Source organism: Mirounga leonina, unplaced genomic scaffold, assembly GCF_011800145.1.
Source record: "Mirounga leonina isolate KUSES-001 unplaced genomic scaffold, KU_Mleo_1.0 Mir_418, whole genome shotgun sequence".
NCBI lineage: Eukaryota > Metazoa > Chordata > Mammalia > Carnivora > Phocidae > Mirounga > Mirounga leonina.
The window spans coordinates 17103124-17126348 of NW_023270739.1; the positions used below are offsets into that span (position 1 = coordinate 17103124).

Here is a 23225-nt window from a genome sequence, read left to right on the forward strand (position 1 = left end):
CCTGAGCCAAAGGCAGACGCTTAAATGACTGAGCCACCCGCACGCCCCGTGATTTCAATCTTCTTAAATTTATTAAGACTTGTTTTGTGGCAGAACATGATCTATCCTGGAGATTTTTTTTTTTAATTTAAATCCAATTTAGTTAACATATAGTGTATTTTAGTTTCAGAGGTAGAGTTTAGTGATTAATCAGTTGCATATAACACCCAGTGCTCATTACATCAAGTGCCCTCCTTAATGCCCATCACCCAGTTACCCCAACCCTCCAACCCACCTACCCTCCAGCAACCCTCAGTTTGTTTCCCAGAGTTAAGAGTCTCATGGTTTGTCTCCCTATTTCATCTTATTCCCCACCCCTTCCCATATGATCCTCTCTTTTGTTTCTTAAATTCCACATATGCATGAGATCATATAATTGTCTTCCTCTGGTTGAATTATTTTGCTTAACATAATATCCTCTAGTTCCATCCACATTGTTGCAAATGGTAAGATTTCATTTTTTTGATGGCTGAGTAACACTGCATTGTATATATATACACCACATCTTTATCCATTCATCTGTCCATGGACATCTGGGCTCTTTCCATAGTTTGGCTATTGTGGACATTGCTGCTATAAACATTGGGGTGCAGGTCCCCCTTCAGATTACTATGTTTGTATCCTTTAGGTAAATACCTAGTGGTGCAATTGCTGGACCTTAGGGTAGCCATATTTTTAACTTTCTGAGGAACTTCCACACTGTTTTCCAGAGTGGCTGCACCAGCTTGCATTCCTGCAAATAGTGTAGGATGATTCCCCTTTCTCCTCATCCTCACCAACATTTGTTGTTTCCTGACTTGTTAATTTTAGCCGTTCTGACTGGTGTGAGGTGGTATCTCATTGTGGTTTTGATTTGTATTCTGGAGAATGTTTCATGTGCACTTGAGAATTATGTATTCTGTTGCTTTTGGATGGAATGTTTTGTATATATCTATAACATGCTGTATAGGCCAATGTTATTTTTCTGTCAGGATGATTTATCCGTTGATGTAAGTGGGGTATTAAAGTTCTCTACTGTAAATGTCTTGCTATCTATTTCTCCCTTAAGTCTATTAATATTTGTTTTATATACCAGGTGCCCATGTTGGGTATGTTGGGAAAGTTGTTGGATTGACTGACCCCTTTATCATTATATAATGATCTTCTTTGTTTATTACATTTTTTTAAAAAAAAAATCTATTGCCTGCTTTAAATATAGATTTTTAAATATAGTTTTCCCAGCTTTCCTTAGGTTTTTATTTGCATGGAATATCTTTTTCAATCACTTTATTTTCAGTCTATTTATGTTCTTACATCAGAATTGAGTCTCCTAGGTAGCAAATAGATCAGTTTTGTCTTTTTATCCCTTCAGCTACTCTGTCTTTTGATTGAAGAATTTATTTTATTTACATTTAAAGTTGTTACTGATAGGTATGTACTTACCACCATTTGTTAATTACTTTCTGGCTGTTTTGGAGTTCCTCTCAATTCATTTCTTGATCTCTCCTTTTATGATTTGATGGCTTTCTTCAGTGGGGGGCTTAGATTCCTTTCTCTTTCATATATCTACTATAGGTTTTTTGCTTTGTAGTTATTAGAAGGCTTACATATAACAACTGTCTAAGTTGATAATTATTTTTGATCACACTCTCAAGCTCTATACTTTTACTTTCCCTCCAACATTTAGTTTTTATGTCATAATTTCCAAATTTTGTGTATCCCTTAACTAATTATTGTGGTTATAATGATTTTTACTACTTTTGTCTTTTAAGCTCATACTAACTTTAAGTGATCATTTCCACTTCTTTTCTATATATTTACCAGTGAAATTTATACTTTCATTCTGTTTTCTTGTTACTAATTAGTGCCCCTTTATTTCAACTTAAAGAAGTCCCTTTAACATTTCTTGTTAGGCTGGTCAAGTAGTGATGAACTCCTTTAGCTTTTGCTTGTCTGGAATACTCTTCATCTTCCCTTCAATTTTGAAGGACACTGTTGTTGGGCAGAATATTCTTGGTTGGCAGTTTTGTTTTGTTTTTTTCCTTTCAGCACTTTGAATAAATCATGCCACTTCCTTCTGGCCTATAAGTTTTCTACTGAGAAATCTGTAGTTTTACGTGTGTGGGAGGGGTTTCCCTTGTACGTAACAAGTTGTTTTTCTCTTGCTGCTTTTAATATTCCTATAACTTCTGATTATAATGTCTTGGTGTAATTCTCTTTGGGTTACTCTTATTTGGCTCCCTGGATCCGGATGTCTGGGTCCCACCCCAGAGATTCTGTTTTAATTTTCTAGGTCATAGCTTGGTCAAGAGGAGATTTTAAAATTCTCCAGTGGATTTTAATGCATGATCAAGGTTGAGAACCACTGCTTTAAAACCACTCAGTCAGAAAGGGCTGTCTGAGCAAAACTTCCCCATGGCAGAGCCAGCCCAGGTTTGGCTAAGAGTGCCATACTCACCTGCAGTACTTGAGAGGAGTCCCCGAGAACTCACTGCCATCAGACTCAGGCTCAGATCGGTTCTCAAAGTCAGAAATTTGAAACACAGATAAGCTGGCATTTACATAGCCAACCATGCACCTGAAAAAGAATTCTATAACTAGATCTCTGATCACCTCTGCATCCAGTTCACTAAAGGTTTTACTTCCTAGAAGCTCTTGCACTTGTAAATGCCTTTAGCTGGCTCTGCCTTGTCATAAGCACTCAAGTTAGGATATACTGAAAAACCCTGGGTATGTGGAATCAGAAACAAGTCATTCTTTTATTCTAGTTCTTCTTGTTCAGAACCATCATACAGAACATCACTACCCCAATCAATACTTCAGTGAAATAGGGGAGAGACAGCATTGCATGATTAGTAGGCAAATCACTGTTTCTTTCCTTGATGATGTAAACACACATGCACACACATATTCCTTTGTTAACGAATATCTATACTCTCTCATAATGCCCTGAATGTGACTGGTGTTACTATGACCTTCCTCCAAACTCACATCCCTTGCTATAGTCATGCTAGACTATATTCCTTGCATATACCATATGCTCTCATGCCTCTGTTCAGGTTGTCTTTTCTATTGGGATGCCCTATTCATTTCCTTCTAAGTAGAAATAGTGCTCATTTTTCAATGACCAACTGAAATGGCACCCCTTCTGGGAAGATGTCCTAATCCCCCCAGAAAAAAACTCATTCCCTCTTCTGTATGGTGCTGCTGTACCTAATACATTAGGTACATTACCATACAGCTTGTGCTAGAGTTGCCTGCATAGATGAAGGTCTTCTTTAGACTGTAGTTGTTTTTGGAGCAGAACAGGTGTCATAAGTATTTTTTATGTCTTGTGTAGTGTAGGAATCCATTAAATATCAAATTCAATTGATTTTATTTGAGGAAAACTAAAGCATCAGAGATTCTATCAAGGTCTTAAGCATGGACCAAGAATAAAACTATTGCCTCCATACCCCAGGGCTAATAAGCTTCTTGAGGACATAGCTTCTATTCTGTACTAGGAGTCCGTGTATTAAAATACTAAAAACTTGGGTTTGAGGGTCAAATTGTAGCTCTTCTGCTTTCTAGCCATGCAAATTTTACAAATTATGTAACTTCTTTAAGCAACAAAAGTGCCTACCTCATAGAGTCATTGTGGGGATTAAATGAAATGATACATGTAAAGTGAGTGAGAGTGCCTAGCCTATAGGAAGATCTTAATTAAATGTGAGTGGCTCTCATTAATTTCTTGTACCTTGCAGAAGGTCAATAAATGATTATTGATTTAATGAATAAATCATAGCTTTCAAATTCTCTTCATTAACTTGTCTGGCATGATTATTCCAAGCTGCTGAACACCAAACCAAAATGAGGACACAAACGCAGTTCTGAGAGAACATGAGTTCTGTGTGCTGTCTTGATCAAGACAAATCACTAGGGTTTTTATCATGGCCTTAAAAAAATGAACCAAGCAGAAGGACCCATTTGTCAAGTCACTTATGGGGGAAACAGATGGTCAGTGGGTATGTAATATGCCTTAATCCAACTGGCAGCAGGTCTCCCCTACCACTCCTTGGAAGGGTAATTTGGAATAATGTCTCCCTCCTCTTTGAACTGCCTAGAACATGACATGAAAGCAAATTAGTACTTTGATTATTAGCTGTCATAGAGAAGGAGCCAGTTTTTGTGAACTATAGAATGTAGCAGAGTTTTCTCAGGAGCCAAACAGTGGGAAAGGAAAGGTGCTCTGGAAACTGGCAGAAAACAGGCCCAACATTGAAATGAAGTATTCACAACCCCTCCCGCACTCATCTCCCAAAGCAGCCCTGTGGCTTTATTGAAATTAAAGCTGTGGCCTAGGGCGCCTGGGTGGCTCAGTTGGTTAAGCGACTGCCTTCGGCTCAGGTCATGATCCTGGAGTCCCGGGATTGAGTCCCGCATCGGGCTCCCTGCTCAGCAGGGAGTCTGCTTCTCCCTCTGACCTTCCTCCCTCTTGTGCTCTCTCATTCTCTCTCTCGCAAAAAAAAAAAAAAAAAGAAAGCTGTGGCCTAATGGCTGCTCTGTCCAAAAACTCAATTGAGAAAAATCTAAATTTAAATAAAATATCAGTCTCATGGACAACACTCTACTTTCAAAGTAAAGAGGATGTATCTTTGAACTATTTATTACGCATATTCATGTAATGTCAGTCATAAATCCAAGTTAAAAATGTGCCTTTGGTGGTTCTATACTCCTGCGTACAAAGCATCACACATGGACGTAAGACATGTATACATAGTTATCAGCTGTGTAAGTCTTCCTTCCATATCCTTTCCATAATCAGGGAAGAAGAGGGACTGCTAAGCTCAACTGTCTGGGCATTTCTCAAAGTCTTTTCACTGTGGTAGAATCTTATCTATTGCCCACAATAAATAGTGGAGGCACTCATCAAGTCAGGGAAATGAGATTTCCCACAGTTCCCTGTATGAAGTTCAGCCAATGGCATTCATGTGTGAATTCGGAGGCCATAGGCAGCAGTAGATCCCATGTTCATCCCTATCTGCTGGCAGGAGATCACTATACCCTCAATGTGGCACACCACCAGCTCCAAGTTAGAGGAAAGATGAAGCTATACTGATGATGAGGCAGACAGAGAGAGAGAGAGAGAGAGAAAAGTATCAGACAAAGGAAGGGTTTCTGTAAATATAAAAAATGTTATTTTCTTAAGGGACTGGTAGATGGCTTCTGAAGGCATTTCCAAAAAAGGAGATTCAGAAAATATCTTATGTAAGGGTAGGATTGTTTGAATTAGGATGCATGCCTTTTCCAAGTAACTTCTGTAAAGACCACATTCATTTACATTTGAGAATTCTGGTTTTAAAACCATTCATGACTTACTGTTTTAATCCTTTAATGAAAAAGATGAACTAGTGATCATTAGTAATCAAGTTTAAGGAAAAGAAAAGAACCTGAAGTTGACTTTTGAGTTTGTAGATTCCAGATCAAACTTATTGTGCAGTGTCTTTGAATTTTGCTATTAAATTTGCCTTTGAGGTTTTAGATATAGTGACACAAACAGAATGCGGATAGGGCTCAAATGATGAAAAAGCTAGAAGAAATAAGATCTGGTTTATGCATTTAAAGTCAAATGTGCCTTATAGATAATAAATGACAAATTTATAAATTTATAATTAGGCTAATGAAAGAACAGAAGAAATTGGACTTCTGACTTATTGCAATAAAAATGCCAGACATTATGAAAAAAGAAAGATTAAATCTCTGTACAGTTGGCTTTATGTTTTTAAATGGAACTTTGCAATTGATTATGTTGGTGATTTACTGACTTACAATTTGCAAAAATATATTACTTTATTAAGATATTTGTGGTTCATTCTGTGACAGTTTGAGCATGTGTCCTTGATCAAGTCTCTAAGTCCTTATATTTCACTATTTCTACATGAAAACCAGCTATATACCTTACAATAATCCTAAGGCCTGCACATATTCTTAAGGAATGTTCCACATCTCTAGCCTGATAACGAAGTAATTAGTTTATTAAAACATTCAATGGATGGGGGGGGCTCAAAATGATTTTTTGTGCTATTTGAAAAATAATTTATTGATTAAAACTGTCAGTTAAATTTCATAGTATACACCTTCAATTTTGCTTCATAATTTGTCTCCTAATGCATATTCAGAGGTGATTTTAGTTCTCTAAGCACTTTTCTAGAGGGCTCATATGAAAATCACTTGAAAGAGGAAGTGACTTCATTTTGCAAACAATGAACAATCTGAGCATAGGCACTGGTCCAGGAATCTACCTAGGCAGGCTGCAGCCAAAAAGAAGAAATGTCTTAAGAGGAAAAATGAAACACTTGAAAACTGCCTGTGTACCCACTGTGTGGAGTACATTGCCTTAACTCACAGTATTCCTCCCATGTTCAGATCTGGCTGGAAAATGAGAACGTCCTCCCCTCTATGCCCCTGAAGATGCATTCACTGAACACTCATGATAGTAGGGACACTGGTTGGAAGGCACAGCCAGGAATGGCTGACACATCTTGTCACAGATATAATGGTCATGTGAACTGAGTGACTGGATATATGCATGAAATTCTCATCTTTGGAGAAGCCAGGGAAAGCTGAAAAAATGGTAAGAAGGAGGCCCTGAGGTAGTCTGGGGTTTTGGAGGTTTTTTTGGTTGGAGTACTTTTGATTTAGAGTCAGCTTCAATTGAAATGAGGCATTTCTACAGGTGAATTAAATCATAATAAGTGGAATTTGACTATGCACATACTACCTCAAAAGCCTGTAACATTCTAAAATTTGACAACGTTGCTCCTCTATGAAATCATTTCTAAAGCATTTCCAAATTGGGGGGGGGAAACCCTTAAAAGGGATAATAGAGTAGCTGGTGGGGCAGAAAATAAGATTCATGAAGAAACTTATACAAATGCAACTATTTGAAAACAAGGAAAATGACCAATGGATTAGAAGATAGAAGGTAGATCTATAAATATTCAAAGTGGCAGAAGGCTCTTACATGAAAGGTTATATATAAAAAATAGCCCAGGGGAGCCCAATAAACCTAAATTAAGGAGACTGTTAAATTTTAATCTCTGAATATTGTCTTAAATCTACTGTCAACATTTTAAAGCTTTTTTTTTAATTTTTAATTTTTTTTTAAGATTTTATTTGAGAGAGAGAGACACAGCAAGAGAGGGAACACAAGCAGGAGTGGGAGAAGCAGACTCCCCACTGAGCAGGGAGCCCAATGCGGGGCTCTATCCCAGGACTCTGGGATTATGACCTGAGCCGAAGGCAGATGTTTAACTGACTGAGTCACCCAGGCGCCCCTACATTCTAAAGCTTTGATTCACTATCAACTGCACATAAATGTTCCCATTTTATTTTTGGGCTCCCCCCAAACCAAAACAGGTTTCATTATATTTGCGGTCCAGAAAGAATTTAAATAACCATTGGGACTTAAACCCTCGGGGAGTTCTCTCCTGTTAGATGAGCTGGATAAACATTTACTGACAATGGCCCCCAGGGCTGTGTGGTTCAGGATGGAGAGCACTGTATGGCTCTAGGCTTTGCCTTCATGTGGATTCTATCAGTTACTCTGCCTTGTGATTCTGGATTTAACCTCTCAATCTTTTTCTGCTCTTCAAAGTGAGGGTAATAATGCATGTCCCAGTCCCGGGGGGTTGTTTTTAGAATCAAATGCAAAACGATGGGAAAGTGGTTTAAACAAAGGCAAGCTTTTCTAGGCTCAGTCAAGCAGAGAATGTTGGCTACAGTCAGAAACAATATGTGAGTAGTACAACATAAGCCTTTAAATCTCTTAAAATGGGATGGTAGGTTCACTTAAAGTTGCTTGATAATTAGTGTCTAATGGCCACATGGTTATTCTAGTAAAGAACTTTATAGAAGCCTCTTCAAATACCTGGATTGTAAGCTTTATTGCATTCAACCATCCATGCCTTAGAGCAGTAATGTAGGATTAATAATGAAATTGGAGCTAGGCCAGGGGTGCATGAATTTGGCTGACTTGATTTGGTAGCACTTTATTCCTTGGGGCTAATTGAACTACAGTGGTTATACAGATTAGTTTAGTTCTGACTAGTAAACCAGGAGGTAGGACCGCCTGTGTGAGTAGTCATAGCCCACGTGGGGTGATTTCTGGGGCATTGAAAAGTCTCCCAAAACATACTCCACTCTGACCTACAGACCTCTAAATCCCACAATTAGAATTGGATTATTTTTACTTTAGCCAAACAAGGATTTTTCTCCCATTAAAGTAGGTTAAATTTCTTGTCTCTTTCCAAGGGTATAGGAAGGAAATCTAGGTGATGTGTTATAATTTTGCCTGGACTTTAACTGACCAGAAATACCCAGAAAGCCCTGGCTTTTGGGAATCACTTAGGTGATGCCACAGAATTGAATTTGCCTGGGGTAATATGTACATTGGTCAGGTCAATAGCCAGGAAAGAATCATTCAGTTATTTATTCCACAAATATTTATTGAGTACCTAACAGGGTACTTAACGCATGGTTGCATATTTCCCATGCAGAATTTGCAGTCTCCATATGATGTCACAAGAGGAATCAGATTCTAATTGTTCCTCTTACAAACTCATAAAAATGGCATAACTGTATACTCTATCATGTGCTACTTTTTTGGGCTACGCACATTAGCATACCATACATTTCTGAATTCATAGTGAGCAGGGCTCAGGGGTAGGGGAAATGATTAATTCCACCTAAAACTTGTGTTACTTATATTGAACCCCATCTCTTCAGTAGATCATGATGTGTTTTCTTTGGCTGAAATTCTACCTCTCCCACTACCATCCTTCTCATCCTGGGTTGCTCCAATGCAGGAGCTTCTGTCTGAGTGTACCAGCATCATACAGTGCATAGAGAGTAGGGATTTCATGATAGTTTTATGACAAACTTACTTTTGTCCAGCTTCTCCTTGGCCTGCACAAGGTCCATACTTATAGGCATACACCAAGCGAGGGATAAAGTCAGATGTTATCGCTATGACAAATGCATTTGTAATAACCGAGAGAATTCCAATGCCTTCAAGGATGCCATACCAAATTCCTATTCAAAGAGAAGTGTTATATTAGTTCCAGACACAACAGCAGAGATAATGGTACAAAAACAACTGGGGTAACTCATTTCAATAGTCCTTTCCATGGGTCCTTTCAAATTCCCAAATACACTTGTAACCAAGAGTAAGAATTTGTACTTGCAAACACCTTGGCATTGGAGGAGTTTCTGGGAAAGTGCCAATGCTCATGACTTAATGACTCAGGATCAGACTTAAGTCAGAGAGTTCTGGTCAGCGATAAGGCACTGATACATTATCCAATAAGATGAGCGCTCACACTGTTAAACCACTACCAGGCTGGGAGCTCCTGGAGGGTGCTGACATCTGGGTGGGCCCAGTCCCTGCTGCACTGACCTAGGGTAGGTACTCACTGAATGTGGGTTTGTTTCATAGGGAGGTTAAAGACCGCTGTGAGTCAAGTACATCCATATTCAATTCTCTTCTATACACACTGAGCACCTGCTGGCTCTGTTCTAAGCATTTGATGCAGAAATGAATAAAAGATGGTCTCTGATCTCAGGCGGTGCACAAGAGGCTGCACCTGGTTCGACTCAGCCTCTCTTGTCAAAGACCAAAGGCCATCTCTGTCTTTCCCTGTGACTCAGGGAAACATTTGGGCAAAACAAAGTAAAGCAAATGGAAGATTACTTTAAAAAGGAAAATAAGTGATAATCAAAATTCTAGATTCCAAGTTCAAATAAAATCGAGAATCTATTTAAGCACAAATTCTCTAGTACTAGAAATTATAAATTTCCAAATAGGCAGCTTTACTTCTTGTCTCATATTATTTAAAGCTAACATAATTATTCTTCTGAAAGAATAAGTTAAGTCATCTTACATGGAAACCATAAGTAAAAATCTAAAGTTGATGTTTGTTTTTATTTTATCCACCAGATGGTTAATATCTTAAAAAAATTTCAAATCCAACTTACCTATGTCTTTGGCCCTTGAAGCTAAAGGTCGCCTCCACTGTGTGACAAATTTGTATGCATCAAGTCGAATTTCAATTATGTTATTCAGTAAGGCCAGAAGTGGTGCTAGGGGAAAAGCTGCCACAAAGATAGTTGTGAATCCAAACTGAAGAACTAGGGAAGAAAAAAGGAAAAAGAACAAAGAATATTGGTTTTCCATTACTATTTTCAAAAGGATAATAATCTTAATGTGTCCTTATCTTCACCCATATTTTTTCCAATATAGAAGCCCAGGAAATATCTCTTCCAGAAAGATAGCCAGGACACTGGACAAAGAGGTACTACCTGGGCCTGGAAGGAATGACATCCTAGCAATGATCATACCTAGGATCCAGATCTTGTTTTCTAACTACCATTCTCTAATAACAGGGCTCCTTGAAAAAATGTTTGATTCCACAGCCATTGCAGGGAAAATACAAGGGGAAGCTGGAATATCTCATGATGCCATAAAGTTAGGAAGTCCTTGAAATCAAATGGAGAGCATATCAGTAGGACACAGGACAAACTTGAAGGAGCTACCAATGGCAAAACCTGGAACAATATATACAACAAAATAAATAATGATAGTATTGGGTTAAATCCAAAGACTAAATATCTAAGTCCATACTGATATAAATGCTTATATAAATAACTGAATAAATGGAGGAGAAGGGATAGCTCCTCCCTATGGTAGAATTTTAATTAACAAATTAGAAAATAAATGTATAAAAATAAATGTAAAAAGAATGGTAAAGATAGAAAATTACCATTGGTCAACAACATCACAGTAATTATTGCAGACAAGAACCATCAAAGAATGCTAAAATTAGTAGGGGGAATTATAGTAAAAAAAAAAAAGACATTTATATATTCTCAAAGTATCTCCATACATGATAGTAATTACAAAGAAAAAAATATTATCTTTACAGTGGAAAAACCTGGTAGCCATCACCTTCACCAAGTAAATATTACTTGTAATAAGACATATTGACATCTCATGCCCCTGATATGATGTACTGAGGATACATCATTTCTGTGGTGATCTTGCCAAAAAGGCATCATGAGAAAACGTTGGATAAACCCAAACTGAAGGACCTTCTACTGAACTCTAAACCAGTACTCTTCAAATGTATCAAGATCATGAAAAACAAAGAACTGTCATAGATTGGAAGAAACTAAGGAGACACAACATTTAAATGCAATGTTGGATCCTGGACAGTCAAGGACAATAAAAAGTAAAAAAAAAAACAAAAACGTGGTAATATTAAAATAAGGTCTGATTAGTTAATAGTGTTGTATTAATGTTTATTTTCTGGTTTTAATAAATATATAACATATTAACATTAGGGGAAACAAGGTGAAGACTATATGGGAGCTCCGTATTTTGCAACTTTGCAAAATAGAATGTTAAAAACAAACCGAAACAAAAAAAAAAAAGAAAAAGGCAGTCCCTGATGCAAAGCAACCAGAGAGCATAATAGAAAATTTAAAAATACAATTTATTGGGCATTGTGGACTGCAAAAAAGTATTTGGCTAAATGGATGACTACATAGTTTGTTTTTGCTTTTTTAGACTATTTTAGAAAGTAACAAAATAATGACTAACACATATTCCATTTCTATGTAACAGCCACTGTTCTAATTACTTCACATATATTAGCTCATTTAGTTTTCACAATTACCCTATTGTAGGCACTAAGAGGTCAGGTAACTTGTTGACACACAACTAAGAAGCAATTGCTAATGTGGGTAATGTGGTTCAAGAGTCCTGAAGAGTCAGTCCATTTACCTCATCTCTTTGGCCCTGCCACCTCCAAGGTGTCACCTGTCTTTGGTCACATTCATACTCTATGCCTATGCTGCTGGCCCTTCACCCACCAACAGACACAGGCATCTCCCTTAGTTTTCCCCTTGGCTTCCTCTTCTGACTTTCTTCTTTCCTTAGGTCAGTCCATCTACTCTCATGACTTCATTATTATCTCTCTGATAAGGATTCTCAATTCCCTATCTCTTACTCTGTATCTTATCAGGGAATTTCTAGTTGTCTGCTGTTATGCTACAGAAGCCGCACTCTCCAAACCCTGATTCAATCTTAAACCTCAATCTCTCATCCTTAAATCTGTTCCTCCTTTCATGTCTTCCTTCCCTTCAGATTTCTCTTGCAAAAAAACCAGGTCTCCTCTAGCTCACTTTTCATGACCATTAGCCTCCAAGTCTCCACTCTCCCCACTGGAGTTCAGACTCATGTTCTAACTGACTTCTCTGCCTCAGACTTTCACCTCCCTCCGCCATCTCACTGCTGTCAATATTGGTTAAAGCCCCTAATCAATCATTTCCCTATTCCAAATGTTTCAGAAGGTTCTCATTGCCTATAGACTAAATCCCCAACTTTTCACTGTGCCATTCAAGGATCTTCCAAGCCTCATGTCCAAAATTACCTCATGCCTAGACAGGCTTCCCAAACAATCCTCTACTTTGGCCACATGAGACTTCTGGTTTTATGGGGTCATGTCATATACTTAGTGTTTTTATTCATACTCTGGTGAAATTCTATTCTTCCTTCAAGGGTAAGCTTGATGTGGCCTCTGCTAGAACCTCTCGTAATTACTACTTCCTCAGTAGCTTCTGCAACTCTACTTACATTGGAGAACTTATTTTGTCTTGAGTTTATGGCTCTTTCCCTGTATGGTACTGACTCTTACGTTTAAGTCTTTGATCCATTTTGAGTTAATTTTTGTGAGTGATATAAGACAGGAGTCCAATTTAATTTTTCTGCATGTGTTTATCCAGTTTTCCCAACACCATTTGTTGGAGACTACCCTTTCCCCATTAAGTATTCTTGGTTCTCTTGTTGAATATTATTTGACCATACATGAAGGAGTTTAATTCTGGCTTTTCTATCCTATTCCATTGGCCTGTGTGTTTAATTTTACTCCAGAAAGATGGTTTTGTTACTACAGATTATAATATGGTTTGAAATCAGGAGGTGTGATATCTCCAACTTTGTTCTTTTTCCTCTGGACTGTGTTGGCTATTTGAGTTCTTCTGTGGTTCCACACAAATTTTAGGTTTTTCTTTTACATTTTTTGATTAAAGATTTTATTTATTTGAGAGAGGGAGAGAGACAGACTCCCCACTGAGCAGGGAGTCTGATGCGGGGCTGAAATCCAGGGCCTGAGATCATGACCTGAGCTGAAGGCACCTGCTAAACTAAGCCACCCAGGCACCCTGGTTTTTTGTTTTTTGTTTGTTTGTTGTTGTTCTTCTGCTTCTGTGAAGAATGCCATTGGTATTTTAATGGGGATTGCACTGAATCTACAGACGACTTCGGGTAGTATGGACATTTTAACATTAATTCTTCTAATCCATGAACAGAAGATGTCTTTCCATTTGTGTCTTTTCAGTTTCATTCAGCAAAGTCGTGTAGGTTTCATTTATACAGATCTTTCACTTTCTTGGTTAAATTTATTTCTAGGTATTGATTTTGATGCTATTCAAGATGGAATAGCTCTCTCTTTCAGATGTTTCATTCTTAATGTACAGTATATCCTGCAACTTTACTGAAATTATTAATTAGTGCTGATTTTTTTTGGTTGAGTCTTTGAGATTTTCTATATATAAAATCATTTCATCTGCAAATAGTGATAATTTTACTTCTTTTTTGATTTGGATGCCTTTTTTTTTTTTTTTTGGTCTTACCTAATTGTTCTAGCTGGGAATTCCAGTACTATATTGAATAAGAGTAGGGAGAGTGGGCATTCTTGTCTTGTTCTTGATCTTAGAGGAAAAGGTTTCAGTTTTTCTCCACTGAGTATATTAGCTGTGGGTTTATCATCTATGGCCTTCATCATGTTGAAGTATGTTCCTTCTATATCCAATCTACTGGGTTTTATAATGAAAGGAAGTTGTATTTTATCAAATGCTTTCTCTGAGTCTATTGATACTATCATATGATTTTTATTTCTCGTTCTACTGATGTATTACATTCGACTTGCCTATTTTCAACCAGCCTACATCCCAGGGATAAATCCCATTTGGTCATGTTGTTTGAATTCAAGAAGACATTAAAATGGTTAGTTTACTAATATTTTGTTGAGAATTTTTGCATTTATATTCATCCAGGATATTTGCTCATAGTTTTCTTGTAGTGTCCTTACCTGGCTTTGGTATCAAGGTAATTTTGGCCTTGCAAAATGAGTCTGAAAGTGTTTTCTCTTCTTCTGTTTTTTTGGAATAGTTTGAGAAGGATTTGTATTAATTCTTCTTTAAATGTTTGGCAGAATTCACCAGTGAAGCCGTATGGCCCCAGGTTTGCTGTGGTGGGATATTTTTTATTACTGACTTAATCTCTTTGTTTGTGGTCTGTTCAGATTTTCTATTCCTTCCTGATTCCCTCTTGTAGGCTGTACGGTTTTAGAAATTTATCCATTTCTTCTAGGTTACCTAATTTGTTGGCATGTAATTGTTCATTATAGCATCTTATAAACATACGTATTTCTGTAGTGTCTATTGTATTATCTCCTTTTTCATTTCTAATTTTGAGTCTTTTTTCTTAGTCTAGCTAAAGGTTTGTCAATTTTATTTTTTCAACAAAGCAGCTGTTTGTTTTGTTGATCTTATCTATTTTTCTGGTCTCTATTTCATTTCTGCTCTCATCTTTATTTCCTTCCTTCTAGTAACTTTGGGCATAGTTTTTTTTTTTTTTTTTTTCTTGTTCCTTGAAGTATAAAGTTAGGATATTTGAGATCTTTTAAATTTCTTAATACATACATTTATTGCTATAAACTTTATTCTCAAAAACTGTGTTTATTACTTCTGGGGATGATGGCAGAGTAAGAAGATCCTAAGATCACCTTGTTCCTAGATATACCTAGTTAACACCCACATCAGTGTAAATAACCCAGAAAATGACCCAAAGATGGAAAGAACACTCTCCACAACTAATCCTATAGGAGAGGCTACATCAAAAATGGTAGGAAGAGTGAAGACACAATTGGTAACCAAACTGACCTGTGAGACTGTCCACTGGAGGGAGTGACATCACAGGTATAGAGAAAGGAGAAGAGGAGACCTTACATGAGGCATCCCAGGAATGGTGGACCAGCTTTGGGAAATGAATCCCCATAACATTTGGCTTTCTAAAAACTCATGAAGTTAAATGCCTGTGGTTTTCAATCAGTGGGGTCTAACATCTGGAACTTTTAAAAATGAGCAGCTCAGCTCTGGGAGAGTTGGAGGGTGATAGGAAAGTCAGTCCTTGCCCTTAAAGAGACAGCACAACAAACAACTCCACAGATCTAGCATAGAAACAGCAGTTTTAAAAACACCTGGGGTATATGGGAAGACTTATTTACTTATCTCAAAACGTGTGCTGGAAGGGCAGGGATCTTTAGGAGACTTCTCCAAGAACAAAAGAACTGGCGGATGCCATTTCTCTCCCTGTCCCCTAGCCTAGATACATGGACACCTGTGAAAATCAGTATGAACACCCTCCACCTAGCTTGCTAACAACTCACCCTGCCCCTGTGCTCTCCTATGAACCCACCCCATCCAATCCACCCTTGGCAGGAGTCCATCCAAAGCAGTGACATTGTGCAAGCAGCACCCACAGTGGCCAGCAGCATTCCAAAGTGACTCATTCCCTGGGGATAGGGAAGATTAAACCACACTCACCAGACATTTGGTGGGGCAGACATCTGGTCTGACTGCAGGCCCTGCCCACAAAGCCTCTCAGGGGACAACAGAGGGAGTACACCTGCAATTTGGTGCGACTACAACTGTGGCAAATGCCTAGTCTGACTCACTCAAGCCCAAGGTGGCCCCAAACTGGCCCACTAACAACAAAGGGACTAAATGATCCCCACAATAGTCAAAGAGAGGCACTGAAGATGATTGGACTGAAGACAAACATGGTTCAGCCCCAACAGTATGGCACACAAAACACACATAGGAGATACTCCTGAAGTGCCCAGTTCTGGTGAACAGGGGACATTGCACTGCAGGTCAGTACAGGATCTCTTCTTCAAAAGGCCACTACTTTCAAGACTCGTGTAGTTGACTTTCTTAACGCATAGAAACAGATACAGAGTTAGACAAAATGAGACAGAAGAATATGTCCCAAATGAAAGGACAGAACATAATCACAGCAAAAGAGCTACACAAAACAGAGATAAGCAATATGCCTGATAAAGAATTTAAAGTAATGGTCATAAATATACTCACTGGACTTAAAAGTGGAGGATCTCAGTGACACCCTCAAGAAAGAAATAAAATATAAAAAATGACCAATCAGAGATGAAGAACTCAGTAACTGAAATTAAAAATAAACTAGAGGAGATAAACAGTAGACTAAAGGAAGCAGAACAACAACTCAGCAACCTGGAGGACAGAGTACTAGAAAGCAACCAAACTGAATAGGAAAAAGAATATTAAAAAAAAAAAATAGATTAAGGGAACTCAGCAACACCATGAAGCATAACAGTCTCATCATAGGGATCCCAGAAGGAGAAAGGAGAGTAAAGGGTGCAGAAAATATGAGAAATGATAACTGAAAACTTCCCAAATCTGGGGAAGGAAGTAGAAATCCAGATCTAGGAGGCACAGAGAGACCCCAACAAAATTAACCCAAGGAGGTCTACAAAAAGACACATAATAATCAAATGGCAAAAAGTAGTGATAAAGACAAAATTTTAAAAGCAAGAGGAAAAAGAATAAAAAAAATAAATAAATAAAAGCAAGAGGAGAGAAAACCATTACATATAAAGGAAACCCCATAAGACTATCAGCTGATTTTCAACAGAAACTTTGCAGGCCAGAAGAGAGTGGCATGATCTACTCAAAGTGCTGAAAGGAAAAACCTATGACCAATAATACTCTATCCAGCAAGGTTATCATTCAAAATAGGAGAGAGAAAGAATTTCCAAGACAGGGTGCCTAGGCAGCTCAGTTGTTTAACTGTCTGCCTTTGGCTCAGGTCATGATTCCCGGGTCCTGGGATCGAGTCCTGTGTCAGGTTCCCTGATCAGCAGGGAGTCTGCTTTTCCCTCTCCTTTGCTGCTATGCGCTCTCTCTCTCTCTGTCAAATAAATAAAATCTTAAAAATAAAAAGTTACAGGAATTCATTACCACTAAATCAGTCTTAAAAGAAATGTTAAAGGGGACTGTTTGAATGGAAAGGAAAGACCATAAGCAGGAGTAAAAGTAGGAAGCACAAAAGCAGTAAAATTAAGTATATCTGTAAAAAATCAAAGGATTCACAAAACAGAATGATGTAAAGTATGACACAATATACCTAAAATGTGGTGGGGGAGAGGGGAAAAAATTTAGTGCTTTTGGAATGGGTTCAAACTTAACCAACCATCAACTTAATATAGACTGCTATGTGCATAAGATGTTATATATAAACCTAATGGTAACCACAAATAAAAAATCAGTAATGGATATAAAAAACTGAAATACAAGTATATCACTACAGAAAGCCATCAACCTATGAAAGAGAGCTAGAAAAGAAAGGAACAGAGAAGAACTACAGAACAACCATAAGCCCAGTAACAAAACTGCAATAAGTACCAAAATATCAATAATCACTTTGAATGTACATGGACTAAACACTACAATCAAAAGACATAGGGTGACTGAAAGAATAAAAAAGCAAGACCCATCCATTTGCTGCCTACAAAAGACTCATTTCAGATGAAAAGGCACATGCAGATTGAAAGTAAAGGGAAAAACATTTATCATGCAAATGGAAGTGAAAAGTAAGCTGGGTAGCAATATTTGTATCAGACAAAATAGACTTTAAAACAAAGACTGTAACAAGAGACAAAAAGGACACTACATATTTATAAAGGGAACAATTCAATAAGAAGGTATAATTGTAAATATTTATGCACCTAACATGGGAGCACCAAAATACATAAAGCAGCTATTAACATAAAGGAAGTAATCAATAATAATAAAATAGTAGTAGAAAAATTTACCACCCCATTTATATCAATGGATAGATCGTCCAAACAGAAAATCAACAAGGAAACAGTGGCTTTGAATGACACATTGGAACAGATGGATTTAACAGGTATATTCAGAACATTCCCTCCTAAAACAGCAGAATACACATTCTGAAATTCAAGTGTATATGGAACATTATCCAGAATAGATCATGTTAGGCCACAAAACAAACTCAACAAATTCAAAAGACTGAAATCATATTATGCCTCCTTTCTGACCACAATGCCATGAAACTAGAAATCAACCACAAGAAAAAATATGGAAAGAACACAAATATATGGAGGTTAAATAACATGCTACTAAACAATAAATGAGTCAACCAAGAAATCAAAGATGAAATGAAAATGAAAACACAATGGTCCTAAATCTTTGGAATGCAGCAAAAGCTGTTCTAAGAGGGAAGATTATAGCAATACAGACTTATCTCATGAAGCAAGAAAAACTCAAATAAATGACCTAGCCTTATACTTAAAGGAGCTAGAAAAAGAACAAAACCCCAAACCAGTAGAAGGAAAAAAGTAATAAAGATTAGAGCAGAAATAGATATAAAATTTAAAAAAATACTAGAACACATCAATGAAACCAGGAGGTGGTTCTTTGAAAAGATCAACATAATGATAAGCTTTTAGCCAGACTCATCAAAAAAAAAGACTCAAATAGACAAAATCAGAAATGAAAAAGGAGAAATAACAACCAATACCACAGAAGTAACAAAGGATTATATGAAAATATTATAAAAAATTATATACCAACAAATGGGACAACCTAGAAGAAATGAATAATTCCTAGAAATATATATGCTTGTAAACTGAATCAGGAAGAAACAGAAAATTTGAACAGACTGATTACCAGCAATGAAATTGCATCAGTAACCAAAAAACTCTCAAACATAAGTTCAGGACCAGATAGCTTCACAGATTAATTCTACTAAACATATAAGGAAGAGAATTTTAATTAAACTATTCCAAAAAACAGAAGAGGAAGGAAAACTTTCAAAATTATTCTATGAGGCCAGCATTTCCCTGATACCAAAACCAAAACAAAAAAAGAGAACTACAAGCCAGTAGCTCTGATGAAGATAGTGCAAAAATCCTCAACAAAATATTAGCAAAACCCAGCAATACATAAAAAAAATCATTCACCATGATCAAGTGGGATTCCTGGGATATAAGGGTGGTTCAATATTCATAAATCAATCAACATGATTCATCATGTTAGTAAGAAAAAGGATAAATAGATCATTTCAGTAGACGCAGAAAAAGCATTCAACAAATAAAACATCCATTCATGATTTAAAAAAAACCACCACAAAGTAGGTTTAGAGGGAATGTATCTCAATATAATAAGGCCATATATGAAAAACTCACAGCTAACATCACACTTAATTGTGGAAACTGAGAGCTTTTTCCCTATGGTCAGGAACAAGACAAGGATATCCATTCTCACCACTTTTATTCAACATGGTACTGGAGGTCCTAGCCATAGCAACAGACAAGAAAAAGAAATAAAAGGCATCCAAATTGCTAAGGAAGAAGTAAAACTTTCATTATTTGTAGATGACGTGATACCATATATAGAAGACCCTAAAGACTTCACCAAAGAAACTACCAAAACTGATAAATGAATTCAGTAAAGTTGTGGGATGTCATATCAATATACAGAAAAATATGTTACATTTCTATACACTAATAATGAAGTAGAAGAAAGAGAAATTAGGAAAACAATTCCATTTACAATTGCACCAAAAATAATAAAATACCTAGGAATAAATTTAACCAAGGAGGTGAAAAACCTATACTGTAAAACTATAAAACATTGATCAAAGAAACTGAAGATGACACAAACAAATGGAAATTTATTCCATGCTCATAGATTGGGAGAATGAATATTGTTAAAATGTCCATTCTCCCCAGGGCAATCTACAGATTTAACGAAATCTCCATCAAAATACCAAAAGCATTTTTCACAGAACTAAAATAATCCAAATATGTGTACGGAACCACAAAGGACCTTGAATAACTAAAGCAATCTTGAAACAGAAGAACAAAACTGAAGGCATCACAATCCCAGATTTCAGGATATACTACTAAGCTATAGTAATCAGAACAGTATGGTACCAGCACAAAAATAGGCATATAGATCCATGGAACAGAATAGAGAGCCCAGAAATAAACCCACAGTTATATGGTAAAATCATCTATGACAAAGAAGGCAAGAATATGCAATGGGAAAAAAGTCTCTTCAAATCCTGCTGGGAAAGTTGGACAGCTACATAAAAAAGAATAAAACTGGACCACTTTCTCACTCCATACACAAAAATAAACTCAAAATGGATTAAAGACCTAAATGTGAGACCTAAAACTATAAAATCCTAGAAGAGAGCACAGGCAGCAATTTTTCTGACATTGGCCATGGCAACATTTTCTAGGTATGTCTTCTAAGGCAAAGAAAACAAAAGCAAAAATAAACTACTGAAATGATATCAAAATAAAAAGCTTTTGCATAGCAAAGGAAATCATTAAAAAACAAAAAGACAACCTAGTGCATGGGAGAAGATACTTGCAAATGATTTATCTGCTAAAGGGTTAATATCCAAAATATATAAAGAATTTATGCCACTCAACACCAAAACAAAACAATACAGAAAACCCCCAAAAAACAAACCCAATTATAATGCAATGAAAAACTGAAAAGACATGAACAAACATTTCTCCAAAAAGGACATACAGATGGCCAATAGACAAATGAAAGGGTGTTCAGCATTACCCATCATCAGGGAAATGCAAATCAAATCCTCAATGAGATATTACCTCACACCCATCAGAATGACTAAAATAAAAAACAAAGGAAACAACAAGTGTTAGGGAGGATGTGGGGAAAAAGGCACACTGTACCCTGTTGGTGGAAATGTAAACTGGTGCAGCCACTGTGGAAAATGGTGTGGAGGTTCCTCAAAAAATTGAAAATATAATTACCATGATTCAGTAATTCCTCTACTGGTAAGAATATGAAAACACTAATAAAAAAATGCACCCCTATGTTTATTGCAGCATTATGTACAATAGCTAAGATATGGAAGCAATCCAAAAAAGAAGAGGTGGTATTTATATACAATGGAATATTAGCCATAAAAAACAATGAAATCTTGCCATTTGCAACAACAGGGATGGATCTAGGGGGTATAAAGCTAACTGAAATAAATTGGTCAGAGAAAAACATATACCAGATGATTACACTCATATGTGGAATTTAAGAAACAAAAGACCAAAAACCCTGACTCTTAAATATAGAGAACTGGTGGTTACCACAAGGAAGGTGGGTGGGGAGATGGGTAAAACAGATGAAGGGGATTAAGAGTACACTCATCATGGATGAGCACTGAGTAATGTATAGAATTATTAAATCACTATATTGTACACCTGAAACTAATATAGCACTGTACATTAATTATACTGGAATTTTTAAAAAAACTGTCTTTGTCCTATAAGTTTTGGTATGTTGTACTTCCATTTTCATTTGTTTGGAGATATTTTATTTTCCTTTTGATTTCTTTGATCCATTGGTTGTTCAGAAGTACGTTGTTTAGTTTCCACATACTTGTAGATTTAAAGTTTCTTCTTGTTTACTATGTGTAGCAACATAGAAGAAGCTTATACACATGATATTTAGTGAAAGAAGCCAGTTATAAAACAGTATATATTGTACAATTTCATTCACATGGAGATTTAAAAAAGGCAAAATTAATTTACGGTGTTAGAAATCAGGAGAGTGGTTAGTGAGGGTGTTATTACTTGGAGAGAAAACGAAGAGCCTTCTTTGATAGTGATAATATTCTATTTCTTGATTGACCATACAGGATGGCAAACATTTTAAGGAGCCAGACAGTAAACATTTGAGGCTTGGTAGGCCAGTCTCTGTCAAAACTACTCGACTCTACTATTGTGCAAAACCAACTACAGACAATATGTAAATAATTGGATATTGCTGTGAACCAATAAAACTTTATTTACAAAAACAGGCAATGGACTCAATTTGACCTGAGGGCTGTAGTTTGCCAAATTCTCACCTATATAGATCGGTAAATGTGTAAAAATGTATTGATCTGCACACTTATTTATATACTATCTGCACTATTATACTTCAAATATACTTAAAAAGATAAATAACAAAGCACAGAAGTCATTAAGAAAATGAGAAGAACAGAAGGAAGCAGTTAGGATTCACTAGTCTGCTTGTGACGCTTCTTTTTTTTTTTTTTTTTAAAGATTTTTATTTATTTATTTGAGAGAGAGAATGAGAGACTGAGAGAGAGAGAGCACATGAGAGGGGGGAGGGTCAGAGGGAGAAGCAGGCTCCCTGCCGAGCAGGGAGCCCGATGCGGGACTCGATCCCGGGACTCCAGGATCATGACCTGAGCCGAAGGCAGTCGCTTAACCAACTGAGCCACCCAGGCGCCCTGCTTGTGACGCTTCTGAGATTTGTTTCTTGCTGCAGATACTGCAGTATTTGGAGCACTACTAATTCTAGCCACATAAAAGCCTCTTTCAAGCACTCAATATACCAACATTATTGTTCATTTCCTTCTTTACGGGAGAAAAGTCCATTAAGAGACCTCAAAATGGTTAGTTCTCTTAATGAATTCCCTTTATTAAGTTTTATTATTAATGCCCACATTGATTTCTTCTCTAAGTTATATTATCCTGCCATTCTATAATTGAAACTCCAAAAATATCAGTAGATACTTAAGACATAAGCAATCTAAGAACATTAAGCATCAATTCTACTGCTCCTTTAATTTTCAGATTTTCCCAGAAAGAACTCAGAAGTAATGCATCTCGCTAATCGCTACCCCCACTTTTACCCCAATGTTACAGAGCTTAAACATAATTGAAAAAAAAAAAAAAAAAAAAAAACAACAAACAACCCACACACACTCAATATATCTGCTGAGCAATTTTGTTAGCTTTTCTCCCCTGGGAGATAAGAACAGGAAAATAATAGTGATGATACAAATAACATGTACCAAGTGTATCCTAGGAGCCCAGTCATTGTTCTAAGCCCTTTCCATTTATTAATTCATTTAATCCACACAATGACCTTATGAAGTGGTTACTCTCCTTATTATCCCCACTTTAGAGGTGAAAAAATTGAGACAGAGATTAATTGTC

General features: G+C 36.8%; 1 protein-coding gene across 1 annotated transcript in view; it reads right to left on the minus strand.

Annotated features, from left to right (window-relative positions):
- The window catches only part of ANO4 (anoctamin 4), a 231393-nt gene that overhangs the window by 19841 nt on the left and 188327 nt on the right, over positions 1 to 23225 (minus strand). The window contains exons 22-24 of the mRNA XM_034987747.1: positions 10033 to 10185; positions 8943 to 9090; positions 2477 to 2596 (exon numbers count right to left, since the gene is read on the minus strand). Coding sequence (XP_034843638.1) covers positions 2477 to 2596; positions 8943 to 9090; positions 10033 to 10185 — 421 coding nt within the window. The remainder of the gene's footprint in view (positions 1 to 2476; positions 2597 to 8942; positions 9091 to 10032; positions 10186 to 23225) is intronic.